At 47.4% G+C, this 15,937-nt stretch overlaps 1 protein-coding gene across 12 annotated transcripts in view; it reads left to right on the top strand.

Annotated features, from left to right (window-relative positions):
* Positions 1-15,937, top strand: part of MAP7D3 (MAP7 domain containing 3) — a 1,012,878-nt gene that overhangs the window by 912,126 nt on the left and 84,815 nt on the right. For all 12 annotated transcript variants that reach the window (XM_078688596.1, XM_078688591.1, XM_078688590.1 and 9 more), the window contains one exon: positions 2,332-2,621. In XM_078688596.1, coding sequence (XP_078544722.1) covers positions 2,332-2,621 — 290 coding nt within the window. The remainder of the gene's footprint in view (positions 1-2,331; positions 2,622-15,937) is intronic.

The following is a 15,937-nucleotide window of genomic DNA, read 5'->3' as shown; positions in this document are numbered from 1 at the left end:
CACTGTAGGTGGTTTGACATGATGCTTTCAATACTTTCTGCGAGTCACCCCTCAACTAAATTGGTCTTTTGGAAGGGAGATGGAGCAAATGTATTACCTTGTCGTTTGGTCTGTCTTTGGAGCAGCAAGGCTGTGCAGTTGTGACTGTTAAAGGATATGGTGCAGCCCTGTCAGCCTTTTTATGCCTCCCAGACCAACATTCCTTGTTCAAGTTAAAGGTGGTTTTGAGATTTTTTTAAAGGATTAATGAACATGTTGCAGCCAATCCCATTTAACGTGTCAAAATAGGACTTGAATTTGGTGTTGACCTTTTTGACGGGCGCTTCTCATGAGCCCCTGTGTAGTTGCTGTAAGACTTCTCACATTTAAGACTGTATTTTGGTTGCTACAACCGCGCCTCACCAACTTAGCAAGCTTTAGGCAACGTGTGTCGGCCATGTTTCATATGCTTCTTCCCAAATAAGTTAGTGCCCCGAATTAAAGCAGTTTTCATACCCAAGGTGATGTCCTCATTCCGTTTAGGGCAGCTGAGTGATAAGGAGCCATTCCTATGCTGTACATTAACCTGTAATTGGAGAATTCCCTTCACTGAACCCTGGCAGATTCCTCCCAAAATTCAACCCCCTTTTTTCAGCACCTATTTCACCTTACTTTAAACCTTCCCAGATTCTCTATTCAAGATGGCCTTAGCCAGCTTCTCCATTTAGGAGTCTAGTGTCCTGTCTCAGGGCCACTCCTTTGAGAATGAGTCAACACACACTTCTACTTTTCGTGGAAACCGCTTTTCCTCCTTCTGTGGACAGAGATTAATATCTGAGAAAGTTCTTGGCCTGAATAGTTTTCTGTTATGTGAGTCCCCATTTTAGATTTCCACTTGAAAGAAGATGCTTTTGTGGCAGTTAATTGAGTGACCATCTGCTCCTGTACCCCTCCACCTGAGTCATCCGTGCAAAGTTGTCAGTTGTTCACACAACACCCTTCGTGCCCTTAGAAGTGGCAGCCTTCTCTTTCAGAGGGACAGCTGTGCATGCCTAATTGGGTTGAAAATGACATTCACTGGAGAACGGGCATCTAGCAGAACTTGTTTTATTCCAGTTCACTTTCACTCACCATAAAATATACTCTATAAAAATTAATTTGCTACTATACGCACCAAAAATCCACTTTCACAAGTAGATTAGATTTTTGTCATCTAGTGAAAAACAGCTTGTGAGAACCTCTAAATTATCATTTTACTTTTTTCAGAATAGGGTCTCTTCATGGATAGTCCAAGAAAATGACACAGAGCTTTTGACGCCTTTTCTTTCATATTTAGTTTGTCCCACTTTTATGCAGGAAGAACCTAAGCCTTTGGACTTCCAGGACACTCTTAGGAATGTCCTATTAAATGTAATTACGTAGATGTCCTACATGGCAAAGCCCTCTTACTTCCCATTTATCACTGCAGTCGTTTTAAGCCTGCAACCTAGCCATGGCACATTGGTGTTGGCTCAGACCATATATTTAGTCATCTATGTGGGTGGTGTTAAAACACACTGATTAATGCATTTTATCTTCCATTCCACAGATGTGTTTCCTGCGCACTCTTATCAGGGATGTAGGAACGTAGGATCTGCTTTTATGGTTACCCCCATTTTATGCTGGTGTCATTCTGTTTTTCTGACTAGTCTGACTGGGATCCGCTAATCAGGAACCCAGTCACTGTGCTCTCCCCCTAAATTGGACTATGGTAAGTACTTTGGTACCTTCCTAATTGGCTTCTGGTGTACCCTTCTATGTCCCTAGTATATGGTACTAAGGTACCTTGGGCATAGGTACACGAAGGGTCTCCCATAGGCTGCAGCATGTATTATGCCACCCATGAGAGACCATTCAAACTGTGACTACAGGCCTGCCATTGCAGCCTGTGAGCTGGTGCTAGCACCACTCACCACAGATATACATTTCCTTATATCTGAGGTCACTTACAACCTATAAGTCACCCTTAAGGTAGACCTTTCAATCCTGGAGGGCAGGATGCTTGATTCCAAGTGTGAGGGTTCCCTGCAAGAGCAAGACACCCCCCAACGAACCCAGAAGTCGATTCTCCAGGCGTTGTAAGTGCAGCCAGCCATTTTATACATATAGTGGACATCAAGTCAGTTACAAGATGTCCAACTATTTATTGGCCGCACTGAAACCAGTTATGTTTGGTATCACACATGTTGAAATAATTTATGTAACTACTAATTGTGTTTGTCACCTAAAACGTATTGTCTAATTTAATGATATTATGATATCTATAATGTCCATATGTCCTAATGTTCAAAAAGGTTTTTTTTATTTGCCTAGTTTGACATCAAAGGAAAACATCCAGAGTTCAGATTTGTTGCAAGGTGACAAAAGTGAAAGAATTGATGTTGTGCAGAACATTAATGGAAAGCCTACTTCATGGACGTTTGAAGAATTTATTGATCTTGGAGTTCATTCAAAATCAACAAAATTGGCTCCAGACAGCATAACAATCAATAACTGTACTCAAAACTTAATAGATACTGCTTTTATTCCTACTATTCCCAAATTGGCATTTGAGGAAGATGGAGCTGTAAATTTATTGACCAAATCTATTGATGCTGCATCAGGTGCGTAAAGCTTATTTCAATTCCCTTTCTTTCTTCTAATTTTAGCAGTCAGTGAAGAAATTTTAATAAAGTGTGAGCTACCAGATTAAATTAATACATTGACACACACCTGGTTTTGAAGGAAAACATGCAGTCAGATTGTAGTCATCTGCTGGAGGCAAAATGAAACTCTCTTATTTTAACATCTCTCAAGATCGGAGTCGCTGGTTAAAGGGGTATGGAGAGAAGAAGTTTCCACAAATTATCATATTTGATGTCACTAAAACTCTAACATGAAAATGATGGACTCGGAATTAGTGCCCGAAGATTACAGGAGCCATTACATACAAAGATACCTAGCTCTTGAGCTGTTGTAAGTGCCATTTGAGAGGAAAAGTAATTGGATGTAATTTCCTTCACTCAATAATGCATTGACGAATTATCTTTTATCCAGTATTATGGGTGTCTTTCATAGATTCACATGCCTGAATCATTCCCCGTCGTCGAGATGGGAGTCCCCGGTACATAAATAAGCAATGTCCTATAGACATATATATTACAGTAGGCCAAAAGGCCTCACATTAGTAACCTATCTAGGTCCTTTTGTGAAAAGGACCAAAGTCCAAAGAATAGCCAATCAGCTCTCACCTCCCTCTAGAACCTTCCTGTCAGGAGCCTCAGTCCCTCAGATTTTCTACCGCACGTTGTGCTAAGGGAGTCTCCCCCTGAGTTCTGCTCAAGTTTCTTTGTTCTAAGCTTTTCTCTTCAAAATTTTGGATTTCTCTTCAGGTAAAAGCTGTACACTATGGCTGACACTCCAAAGAAAGGTCTCTTCAGAGCTTGTGGCTCATGTGGGAAAAAAGGCTCCACATAGATGACCAACACAAGGATTGTTTATACTGCCTGTACCCTGACCATACAGCCAAGGACTGTAAGGTATGTAGAACGTTTTCTACAAAAACCCTGAAAGACAGAGAAGGCCGCCTCTTGATTTGGCTCCAAAGACTTAAAGATAGAGAGAATTTGGAATCATCTGAGGAGAGTGAAGGATCAGTTTCCTCAAAGATGTCTCAAAAAAGGCCAAGGATGGTTTCCCCTGGCCCCCTGGACGCTCCTCAAAAGAAGACACAGAGGAAGTCTTCAGAGGCTCTGTCGAAATCAGCGTCTGAGAAGGAGGTTCTCACCTTCAAAAAACCGGGGTCGTCGACGACGGCAACCCCCTCGACGACATCAGCAGCCAGGAAAACTGTCTCTCCTGTCTGTCTCCACGTCGACGACGACCGTCTTGACGACGACAGCTTCGTCGTCATTGGCTACATTGACGACAACTACATCATCGTCGTCAGTGGGTAAAGTGTTATCGTCGACGATTGGTATTAAAAGATCATCGTCGACGCCTAAGACCACGACAACGATTACCTCGACGACATTTTCCTCACCGTCGACATTGGTACCGTCGACGAAGACCCCATCGACGAAGGCCTCGTCGTCGAAGACTCCGTCGTCGAAGACTCTGTCGACGAAGGCACCGTCGACGAAGACGCCGTCGACGAAGACACTGTCGACGGCTGCGTCGACGACGTCAATTCCGCCGACGACGGATTTTCAGAATATAACATCTGTAGACACCGCTTCGTGTACATTAGTGACGTCGATGAGCTCTTTGCCATCAAATGCGTCTAGACTTCAAGCGCCACCTGTTCATCTCAGGCTCACTAAGAAGACGCTTACACCGGAGTTGACTTCTCCGAGCTGTGTGCAGCGTTTACCACCAACATGTCTCCTTCAGGACGAGGATTCGGACGAGGAAGATTTTTTCCAAGCTACTAGCCCCTCGGTATTGAATGTGAAATGCCAGAGCTCGGATGAGGAAGTGGTCCAAGAGCACATAGTTCAAACACAGGTGACACCCATGGTTTGCATACCAGCTTCCTTAGTTTCGGATTTGAGATTCCTTATTCAGGATTATAAACAGAGATTCCCCGAATCTCCAGCGGCCTCCTCAGCAGTACCATCGCCAAGACAACGTCCACCACCCTTGATTATCCAACAGGAAAGAGTGGAGGTGCCTGTTCCTCAGTCTTCTGACGAAGAAGGAGAGGAAGAACAAGAGGAAGGTGAAGTGCAGGATGACCAGTCTGTCCATGAAGACTGGGATGATTACGTGATATCATCCCCGGCATCTCCGGTACCCGCCACGTCAGAATCTCTCCACCGGCTGACATTGGTGGTTTCCACAATGTGGTGGAATTGGCCGCTAAACGCTTCCAGATTACGATGGAAGCGGAAGAGCAGGAGTGTTTCCTGTATGACTTTAAAGAGCCTCTTAGGAAAACGACGAGATCAATTCCAATCATTGAGTATTTGTGGGCACAACGAGTTCAGTTGATGCAAAATCCTGCTTCAGTGTCACCAGTAGTCCCTCGCCTGGACAAGCAATACAAGGCTCCAGCTACGGCACCAGCCTGCTTGACGGGACATCCTAAGCCTGATTCAGTAGTGACGCAGGTGGCACAGAAAAACTCTAAAAATCCATCATCTCCCTTATCGGCACCACCGGAAAAGGATGGAAGGAAGCTAGACAATATAGGGAAGAGATTCACTACAATGTCGGCGACAACAGTGAAGGCGGCGAATGCTCTAGCGCTCTTAAGGCGCTATAATAGGCAACTGTGGGCAGACAGAGCCCCATATCTGTCAGAACTGCCGGATGCTTCAAAGGAGGAAGTTAAGGCGATTCTTTTGGAGGGTCAGACCTCTGCCTCTGAGATGATAGACTGTGCAATGGATGTGGCAATGATGGGATTCCGCCAGCTAGCCGGGGCAGCGGCGTTAAGGCGGCAAGGATGGCTGAAAGCAACCTCATTCAGACCTGAGGTACAGTCCAAGGTTTTGGATATGCCATATGATGGCCAACTTCTGTTTGGTTACAAAATTGATGAGGCACTCCAAACAATTAAAAAAGACACGGACACTGCGAGAGCGCAGGGTGCGCTCCAGTTTAGAAATCAATCCTTTCGAGGAAATAGAGGAAGAGGACACTTCTCGTACAGGGGTGGTTATCAAAATAGGTCATCCTACTCTTCCAATCAGAGTAGACCACAATTCCAACAGCGGCAACAACAGCAAGGCCGACAGTCCTCTTTTGGAAAATCTTCCTTTCGGAGCAAAGGCCAAAAGAGGAATAACCGAGGACGTCAATGACTTCTTTGTCCAGCCAGTCCAGGCCTCATCTCAATCATTGCAAATTGGAGGAAAACTGACCCACTTTCTAGAAAATTGGATGAAAATAACTACGGACCGTTGGGTCCTTCAATTGATACAATTCGGCTATTCCTTGGAATTCGAAAGCATTCCCCCGCAAACTCCTCCTCGCCCAATGTCCCACAAGAATTTGCGGCTGCTTCTTCAAGAAATCTCTGTTATGCTAATGAAAGGAGCAATAGAGAAAGTACCACCATCACAGAAAGGGAAGGGATTTTATTCCCGTTTCTTTCCTATTCGGAAAAAAGAAAAGAAATGGAGGCCTATACTAGACCTCAGAGCATTGAACAAATTCCTGAGGAAGCAGTCGTTTCGCATGATCACGTTGCAAGAAGTCCTGCATCTTTTGGAGGAGGGGGATTTCATGACGTCACTGGATTTACATATCCCAATTCACAAAAATCACAAGAAGTATTTGAGGTTTGCTGTAGCGGGCAGACATTTCCAGTTCCGTGTCCTGCCCTTTGGTCTCAAGACAGCGCCTCGAATTTTCACCAAATGTCTCGCCCCAGTGGCGGCATATCTCAGGCAGCTCGGCCACCACGTCTTCCCGTACCTGGACGACTGGCTAATAAAGGCACCATCCTCCTCAGGCGCTGCCAGATCCTCCAACGCCTGTCTCAGTCTCTTCGAACGCCTGGGTCTTACACTCAACCAGGAGAAATCAAACCTGCAACCTTCTCAAAACGTTACCATTCTGGGGGCAGTCTTGGACACACGTTCTGTGAGAGTCTTTCCATCGCAGGAGAGAAAGCGCAAACTCCTTTCTCTAGCCTCGACAGTGGCCTCCAAGAGAGTGTTGACGGTACGTCTTTTCAAATCCCTCTTGGGAATGATGTCATCATGCATCCTGCTGGTCCCACATTGCCATCTGCGGATGCGCCCTCTTCAAGAGGCACTATCCAAACAGTGGGTGCAATGCACAGGGTCGTTCGATGACGCCAAGGAACCTGTCTCTAGGACGGACATTCCTACTCCCCGCAGCTCCTCATGTCATCAGGACGGACGCATCCTTGGAAGGTTGGGGAGCCTTTCTGCAGGAGTTGCGGATAAGTGGCAAATGGTCAGTGGCGGACACGAAACTCCATATCAACCTTCTTGAACTGAGGGCAGTTTTCTTAGCCCTGCAGTCATTCTTACCAAGGATAAAAATCTCCCTAGTGCTCGTCAGGACCGACAACACTACGATGATGCACTATCTCAACAATCAGGGAGGAACGCGCTCGCTGACACACTCTCGCGAGTCGCAAAAAATCTGAACTTGGCTCATACACAACAATGTAGCCTTAAGGGCGGAATATGTTCCAGACACGGACAATGTGCTTGCCGACGTGTTGAGCAGGCAGAAGTCATCGCTACACGAGTGGGAACTAGATCAACAAGTTGTGGACCTGATCTTTTCAAAATGGGGCACGCCACAAATCGACCTCTTTGCAACCAGAGCGAACGCCAAATGCCCACACTTCGCAAGTTGGCATCACCAGTCAGGATCTCTAGGAAATGCGTTTTCCATCGCATGGCACAACGTATTTGCGTACGCTTTTCCGCCATTTCCGATGCTTCCCAGAGTCCTGAGGAAGATGAAGGTCGAACCTTGTACTCTAATTCTAATAGCCCCAACTTGGCCGAGGCAACACTGGTTCACCGAACTCACCCGTCTATCTCGGAAACAGCCTATCCACCTGCGACAGTATCCAGCTCTGCTCACGATGAATGGCGGGCAGATTCAACATCCGGATCTGAAATCTCTCAGGTTGGCCGCCTGGCTCCTGAGTTCAGAGAGTTTCGAAATCTAAATATTCCGCAAGATTGTAGAGACATTTTAGCCAGAGCAAGGACGGATAGTACGAACAAGACGTACTCTCTGAAATGGAAACGCTTTTGTGTCTGGTGCGCGGATAATGGAATTCGGCCTTTCTCCTCTTCACCGGAGCAAATCTTGCCTTACCTATTACACCTGGCACGGTCGGGCCTGGCCCACTCTTCCATCAAAGTACATTTGGCAGCAATTTCTCGTTATAAAAGAACTGTAACAGGACCATCTCTCTGGTCAAGCAGGTTGATTAAGCAATTTCTTAAGGGCTTATACAGATCGTTTCTACCTGTCAGGATGTTGCCGCCTACTTGGCATTTGAACGTGGTTCTTAATCAACTATGAAGCACCCGTTTGAGCCAGTGCACAGAGCCGACCTAAAGTATATTTCGTGGAAGACAGCACTCCTTCTAGCGCTCACATCTGCGAGGAGAGTGAGTGAGCTACAGACATTCTCTATTCAAGACCCATTTCTACAGTTTAAACACGACAGAGTAATCCTGAGAACCAACCCTAGATTTATTCCAAAGGTTCCGTCGGATTTCCATCTAAATGAGCCAGTAGTCCTGCGTTCCTTCTTTCCGAGCACGGCCGCGGAAAGATCGCTCCATTGTTTGGATCTTAAGCGTTGCTTGAAGTTTTATATTGACAAAAACGAAAGCTTTCAGAAGATCTATTCGTAGCTTACAGCAGGCCTAGAAAGGGTCTACCGCTTACAAAGCAGAGTATCTCCTGTTGGATTTCTGCAGCCATTGCTTTCTGCCATGACCAAGCTGGACAGCCGTTGCATTCCAAAGTGAGAGCGCACTCCACGAGAGCTGTGTCCACTTCTATGGCGCTCTTTGCAGGGATGCCACTCATTGACATTTGCAGGACGGCAACGTGGCAGTCGCCGCATACCTTCACTAGGCACTACTGCCTGGATACAGAGCTGATGAAGGATGCAGCTGTGGGACAAGCAGTGCTACGCCATCTATTTCAGTAAGGTGAGCTTTCCTCCGTCCCTCCATCCTATTCTAATGTGCACATTTCTTTTCTAATGCTAATTGTTGATGTCTTTTGATGGTTCATGGTTGCATAATATGTATTTCTAATGATGTATATATGCGTTCCATCAGAAATGTGCATCTGACATTGTTTGCTACTCTGATTCAGGCATGTGAATCTATGAAAGACACCCATAATACTGGATAAGAAATGCGTTACTTACCTGTAACTGCAGTTATCCAGTATTGGTGTCTTTCATAGATTAACATGCAACCCTCCCACCTTCCCTGGAAGGACTCGCCTGATTCTCTCAGTGACACGCCTACTTAGCTTAGTGAGTACGAAAATCTGAGGGACTGAGGCTCCTGACAGGAAGGTTCTAGAGGGAGGTGAGAGCTGATTGGCTATTCTCTGGACGTTGGTCCTTTTCACAAAAGGACCTAGATAGGTTACTAATGTGAGGCCTTTTGGCCTAATATAATATATATATGTCTATAGGACATTGCTTATTTATGTACCGGGGACTCCCATCTCGACGACGGGGAATGATTCAGGCATGTGAATCTATGAAAGACACCAATACTGGATAACTGCAGTTCTCTTCCAGGGGATCCTCATCAATAGTCATAAGCATTAGAATATTCCCGCCCATGCGCGGGACCCCGGAAACAATATATTATATGTGCCCCACACATATATATAGACATATTTATATAAATATATATATATAAAAATAAGCAATTGCAGCCAAATAAAACAATAGAGCTGGAATATGCCGTGAAGAATTTCCACCATACAGTGTATTTTGCATTAGAAACATGAGAAACAACACCAATGCTTGTTTAGAAACTGTTTTAATGCTTAGAAAACAGTAGAAATTCTCATAACACACTGTAAGCATATACAACTCCCAGGCTGCATTGCAAATTCCCAGTCTAAAAAGACTGAAAAGCTAACCTGTAGCTGAATGTACTAAAACTGACGCTGTGCCTTTAAGGCACCTCTGCCCCTAGCTTCCCATCATGCCTCAGGGGTTACAGTTAGGTCAGTTGTTCTTTCCGGCTCCTTCAGGAAGGACCCTGGATACACAGCTCCACACTTTTCTGCCTTTTTCAGTCAGAAAATCTTCTATAGAACAATTTTTTGATTTACTTTGACTTTTAACATCAGGGTCAAGTAAATAGCTGCTTAGCAGTCGATTTTTTGTGAGGTTTTCCTGTCAGGATGCCCTCATTATTTGATGATTGCCCTGCTTGTGGCCACAAGAAGGCAAGAACAGACTCTCATGAGGTCTGTATTTTATGTTTGCCAGAGGATCATGATCCTAAAGACTGTTCACATTGTAAAAACCTGTCTGACAGGACTCTTAAAGACAGAGAGAGGAACAGGCTCTTTGGTCTGGCCCAGAGATCCATGAGAGGAAGATCTACAGAGAGGAAGAGTTCAAAGAGACCCAGAACTTCCTCCAAAGGCAAGTCAGAGCGTCCATCAACCTCAGCGCCGGGCTCGGCGCTGAAAAAACGGCATCTGATGGACAGTTCGAGAGAAAAAGCTCCGTCGTCGTCGGGACCGGCGTCGATGAGGGAGTCGTCGTCGAAGAGTTCACCGACGACGAAGAAAGATCCGCCGTCGTCAACTAGGCGACGATCGGCGTCGAGAGAAGCCACGAGATCGCCGTCGACGAGAAGATCGGCGTCAAGATTTAAATCACCTCCGCCGTCGTCAACCAGGCGACGATCGGCGTCGAGGCACAGATCACACCCGCCGTCGTCTCAACGTCGACAGGCTTCTAAGAGTGGGACACCTCCGCCGACGTCTCCACGGAGGCGCTCGGCGTCGAGGAGTAGGAACCCCCTCGGACGCTCGCCGTCGAGGAAGGGATCGTCATCGACGGCACGTCGGCGCTCGACGTCGCATGTCAGGTCAACGTCGAGGGCATCGTCGACGACAGGACAACGTCGATTGACTTCTCCGTCGCCGACAGACCAAGGTCGGTCGACGTCGAGACCTCCGTCGACGGCAGGGCAACGCCGTTCGACGTCGAGACCTCCGTCGACGGCAGGGCAACGCCGTTCGACGTCAAGACCCCCGTCGACGGCAGAACGACGCCGTTCGACGTCGAGGGAGAAGACTCCGTCGTCGGCTCGTCATCGCCGATCGACGTCGAGGGGCCGCAGGTCAACGTCGAAGCATTCAACGTCGAAGGTGATCACTCCGTCGACTCCGCAGAGGCGTTCGACGTCGAGGGAAAGGCTTTTGAGGCGTCCTCCAACACCGGTGAGACGGAGATCTCCTTCAGTGCCTTCAACAGTCCTAGTGACACAATCTGCTTCGCTCCATTCCTCCTTAAGTGCCTCTGGTTCATCGAGGTCCTCTTCTAGGAGTAGGAGTCCTGTGCAAAAGAGTCCCCAGCGGCGGTACATCACACAGGCAAGACTCTCGCCAAGATGGTATGGTCCGTTGAGTAAATGGAAGGATTCTGGAGCAACGGAGAGACTACAAAGGTACTTGAGTCCAGTCCACAGGTCCCCTCTTCAGCAGCTGGCAGAAGAGGCAGATGGACAGAGTCCTGCCATTCACCGATCACGCTCACGAGAGAGAAGAGCGGACAGATCGCATACCCCCAGGGTCTCCCGATCGCCAAGGAGGGAACAACCCAGATCTCGAACACCGAGAAAGGAGGTACAGACTGAGAGATCGAGACGTTCTCCTCGAAGGGAGGAACGACCTAGGACACCAGTGAGGAAGGGGAATTCTCACCACAGGAGAAGAAGAACTCCATCATCCTCCTCTTCTTCTTCATCTAGATCTTCTAAAGGGGATTACTCTCCAACGCTGGCAGACAGTCCTCGCTCAAGAGCTTCCCCGCTTGACGACGTCAACACGTATCTGGACGTCTTGCAAAGGGGTGCTCACAAACTTAATATAGAGATGGCTATTCCAGAGGTGTCCACTACTGTGATTTTTGAGACTCTTCATCACAAATCATATACACGGCCTTTGCTCCCATTGGTTCCAGGGATAATGGACCCAATCAAAGAGGTTTTCCTCACGCCAGCAGCGATCAGGGCAGTACCGGCACGTATCCAGAAGAAATATAGGCCGGCCGACTCAGATCCTATCTTTGTTAAAGGAGAACCTGCGGCGGACTCAGTTATAGTAGCCTCAGCTAGGAAGAATCACACAGTCGCTCCTTCTTCGTCAGTTCCTCCTGACAAAGACAGCAAGACGCAAGATTCTTGGGGTCGCAAGGTATGCAGCACAGCAGCTTCATCCCTGAAAGTCTCTAGTGCATCAGCCCTTCTGGGAAGGTACGATAGAGCCCTATGGGACTCCATGGAACGATTCAAAGGGAAATTGCCCAAGGAGGACCAGAAGGACTTTGAGGAGACGTTGACGGAGGGCTGTTTGGTGGCAAACCAAATGATTAGTTCATCAGCGGATAACGCCCTTCTAGCAGGACATGCCTACTCACATGGGATATGTGCGAGGAGATCCTCTTGGCTACGTTTAACTGGACTCAAACCAGATGCCCAGCAGCGCATCCTCAATCTACCTTTTTCCGGATCTTCACTCTTCGGGGAGCATGCCGATCAGGAAATGACCCGTATGAAAACTGAGTTAGACACAGTGAAGGCAGTTGGTCTGGAAAAACAGAAAGGGCCGTTCAAACGACGCTTCAAGACCAACAAGAACCGGGGAGGCCAACAGAGGGTTCAAACCCCTCAATGGTCTCAAAACAAGCCACAAGGAAAGCCGCAATACAGAGGAGGAAGGTCGAGCAGAGGCAGAGGCGGACATCATCAGTCCTCTACCACGCCTAGAGGAGGCAAGGCCTGAGCAGTGGCTTCCTCTGGCGCCGTTACCCACTCCAGTGGGAGGAAGTGCTGCACAACACCTGGCAGAGTGGGTCAGCATCACAAAAGATCGGTGGGTGCTGAATATACTGCGCAATGGATATGCGCTACGTTTCCGGAAGAAACCACAACCGATTCCTCCAAAAAAGTCTCGCTCGTACCAACTAGAGCTCCTCAAAAGGGAAGTGAGCGTCCTCTTACAGAAAAACGCAATCGAAGAGGTACCCCTATCCCAAAGGGGGAAAGGAGTGTACTCAAGATATTTCCTTGTCCCCAAAAAAGATCAAAAAGGCAAATTCCGACCGATTTTGGATCTTCGACTCCTCAACAAAGTGGTGGTCAAAGAGAAGTTTCGCATGTTGGCATTCCACCAAATATGTCCTCATCTACAAATCGGAGATTGGATGTGTTCGGTGGATTTACAAGACGCGTACTTCCACATTCCTATTACACCAGGTCATCGAAAGTACTTGAGGTTCCTGGTAGGGACCAAGCATTACCAGTTCAAAGTGCTTCCTTTCGGACTCAAATCCGCACCAAGGGTCTTCACCAAGTGCATGGCAGTGGTAGCGGCGTGTCTACACAAAAAAGGTCTCTTTGTGTACCCATATCTAGACGACTGGCTCCTGAAGAGTCCGTCCCCTCGTCAAGCCACCAAAGACTGTCACCTGTGTCTCCAACAACTACACAGGCTCGGCCTACACGTGAACATAGAAAAATCGGTCCTGCAGCCCACGCAAACTATCCACTATCTGGGAGCAGTTCTAGACACAAAGTTAGAAAGAGCGTTTCCTTCGCAGGAGAGACTGTCTTCCATGGGGCAAAAATACAAAAAGTTACTTCAGTTTCCTCGTCCAAAGGTGCGAGAAGTAGCGTCTCTATTGGGCTCCATGGCGTCCTGCATCTTCCTAATACCGAACGCCAGGTTGAGGATGCGGCCTCTACAAGAGTCGGTGGAGGATCAGTGGGACCAAGCGTCTGGAGATTGGGAGGATCGAATCATCCTGTCTCAAGCAGCACTGACCTCAATACAGTGGTGGACTCGCCCTCGGAATGTCCTGCAGGGAGTCCCTTTTCAGCAACCTCTTCCTTCGCTGTCTGTGGTAACGGACGCATCTCTGGAAGGCTGGGGTGCGCACATGGGTCATCTTCAGATTCAGGGTCGCTGGTCGACCAAACTTCAGACATACCACATCAACATGCTTGAGCTTCGAGCAGTTCATCTGGCGCTCAAAGCGTTCTTTCCAGCAATAACAACGGACAAAATCCTGGTTCAGACGGACAACACTACAACTATGTTCTATCTGAACAAGCAGGGAGGAACTCGATCTCGCCCTCTGTCTCTAGAGGCCCAGACAATCTGGCACTGGCTTCTGGCTCGGGGACTGTCGGTGGTGGCAGTACACCTTCCAGGCGAGCTAAACACAAAAGCGGACGCACTCAGCAGGCACTTCGAAGATCAGCCAGACTGAGTGCTAAACGACGAAGTAGTCGAAGAACTTTTCCGTTGCTGGGGTCGTCCAGACATAGACTTATTTGCGGACGACGAAAACGCCAAATGCCACGCCTTCGCGTCCAGGTTCCACCGGCCAGGGACGCAAGGGAACGCTCTCCTGCTGGAGTGGACAGGAATGTTCGCTTATGCTTTTCCCCCTCTGGCACTGATTCCGAAGGTGGTGGCCAAGCTCATCAGATCGAGCATGGACATGATCCTAATTGCTCCGGATTGGCCGCGGCAATGGTGGTATCCAGACCTGTTACATCTGTCGCTGTGTCCACACAGACGTCTGCCGTGCAGGCCAGATCTGCTGAGCAAGATGAACGGGAGGATCCTGCATCCCAACCTCCCGTCGCTGAACCTGACTGCATGGCTCCTGAGGTCTTGCAATATGGACACTTAAATCTGCCTCCAGAATGTATGAATATTTTAAGAGAGGCAAAGAGACCTTCCACAAGGGCGTCTTATGCGTTCAAGTGGAAAAGATTTTTCATTTGGTGTAAGGACCATGGTTTTGATCCCACCAAAGGACAAGAAAAGGTAGTCCTTCCATACCTCCTATACTTAGCGACATCAGGGTTGAAATGCGCTTCTATTAGGGTTCATCTATCCGCCATAGTAGCGTAATCTCCTACACAAACATCGTTTTTTCAAGTCCCAGTGGTGAAAGATTTCCTTCAGGGATTAAAGAAGGTCTATCCCCCTGTGAGAAATCCTTCTCCTCCCTGGGAGTTGAACCTGGTTCTCTCCAGACTGATGTCTACACCGTTTGAGCCTATACACAAGGCCTCCTTGCAGCATCTCACTTGGAAGGCGGCCTTCTTGGTGGCAATAACCTCTGCGCGCAGGGTTAGCGAGATACAAGCACTCTGCACCAAGGAATCTTACACTGTGTTTCACCACAACAGAGTAGTAATGAGGGCTCACCCATCTTTTCTTCCGAAGGTGGTATCGGATTTTCATATAAATCAAACGATTACCCTTCCTTCGTTCTTTCCTAACCCATCGACCCCAGCTGATAGGTCGTTGCACTCGTTAGATCTTAAACTGGTGCTAAAGTTTTACCTAGAAAGAACGAAGGACACCAGAAAGACAGACCAACTCTTTGTCAATTATGGTGCTATGAGGACCGGGTTTGCAGCAGCCAAAAGATCCATCTCCAGATGGATTGTCTCTTGTATCAAACTAGCATACCAGCTGGCTGGCAAACCTTTGTTGCAATCACCCAAAGCTCATTCCACTAGAGGGAAAGCAGCCACAATAGCTTTTTTGCATGACATGCCTATGTCAGAAATATGCAAGGCTGCGACATGGAAATCAGTCCATACCTTTACAAGGCATTATTGCCTAGAGTCTGATTCCAGAGCGGATTCTCAAGTAGGGCAAGCCTCCTTGAGAAACCTATTTGGGTAGAATAAGGCCTATTTTTGGGCCTACGGATATGAATGTTATCTGTTGATTCCTTTGCCCGCAGGGATGAGGTGAGGCTTGCTACTCTATTCTAATGCTTATGACTATTGATGAGGATCCCCTGGAAGAGAAGGATTAGTTACTTACCTGTAATCCTAGTTCTCTTCATGGGGTATCCTCATCAAAGTCATAAGCAACCCTCCCGCCTCCCCGGGCAAAGGACTTTGTTTATTACATAGGAGATGGTTTTTTAACCTGTTATTTACCATGGTTTGGTTTTCAGTCTCCGAAAAGAACAACTGACCTAACTGTAACCCCTGAGGCATGATGGGAAGCTAGGGGCAGAGGTGCCTTAAAGGCACAGCGTCAGTTTTAGTACATTCAGCTACAGGTTAGCTTTTCAGTCTTTTTAGACTGGGAATTTGCAATGCAGCCTGGGAGCTGTATATGCTTACAGTGTGTTATGAGAATTTCTACTGTTTTCTAAGCATTAAAACAGTTTCTAAAC

Source organism: Lissotriton helveticus, chromosome 4_1, assembly GCF_964261635.1.
Source record: "Lissotriton helveticus chromosome 4_1, aLisHel1.1, whole genome shotgun sequence".
In the NCBI taxonomy this organism is placed as follows: domain Eukaryota; kingdom Metazoa; phylum Chordata; class Amphibia; order Caudata; family Salamandridae; genus Lissotriton; species Lissotriton helveticus.
This window is presented reverse-complemented; position numbering and strand designations above follow the sequence as displayed.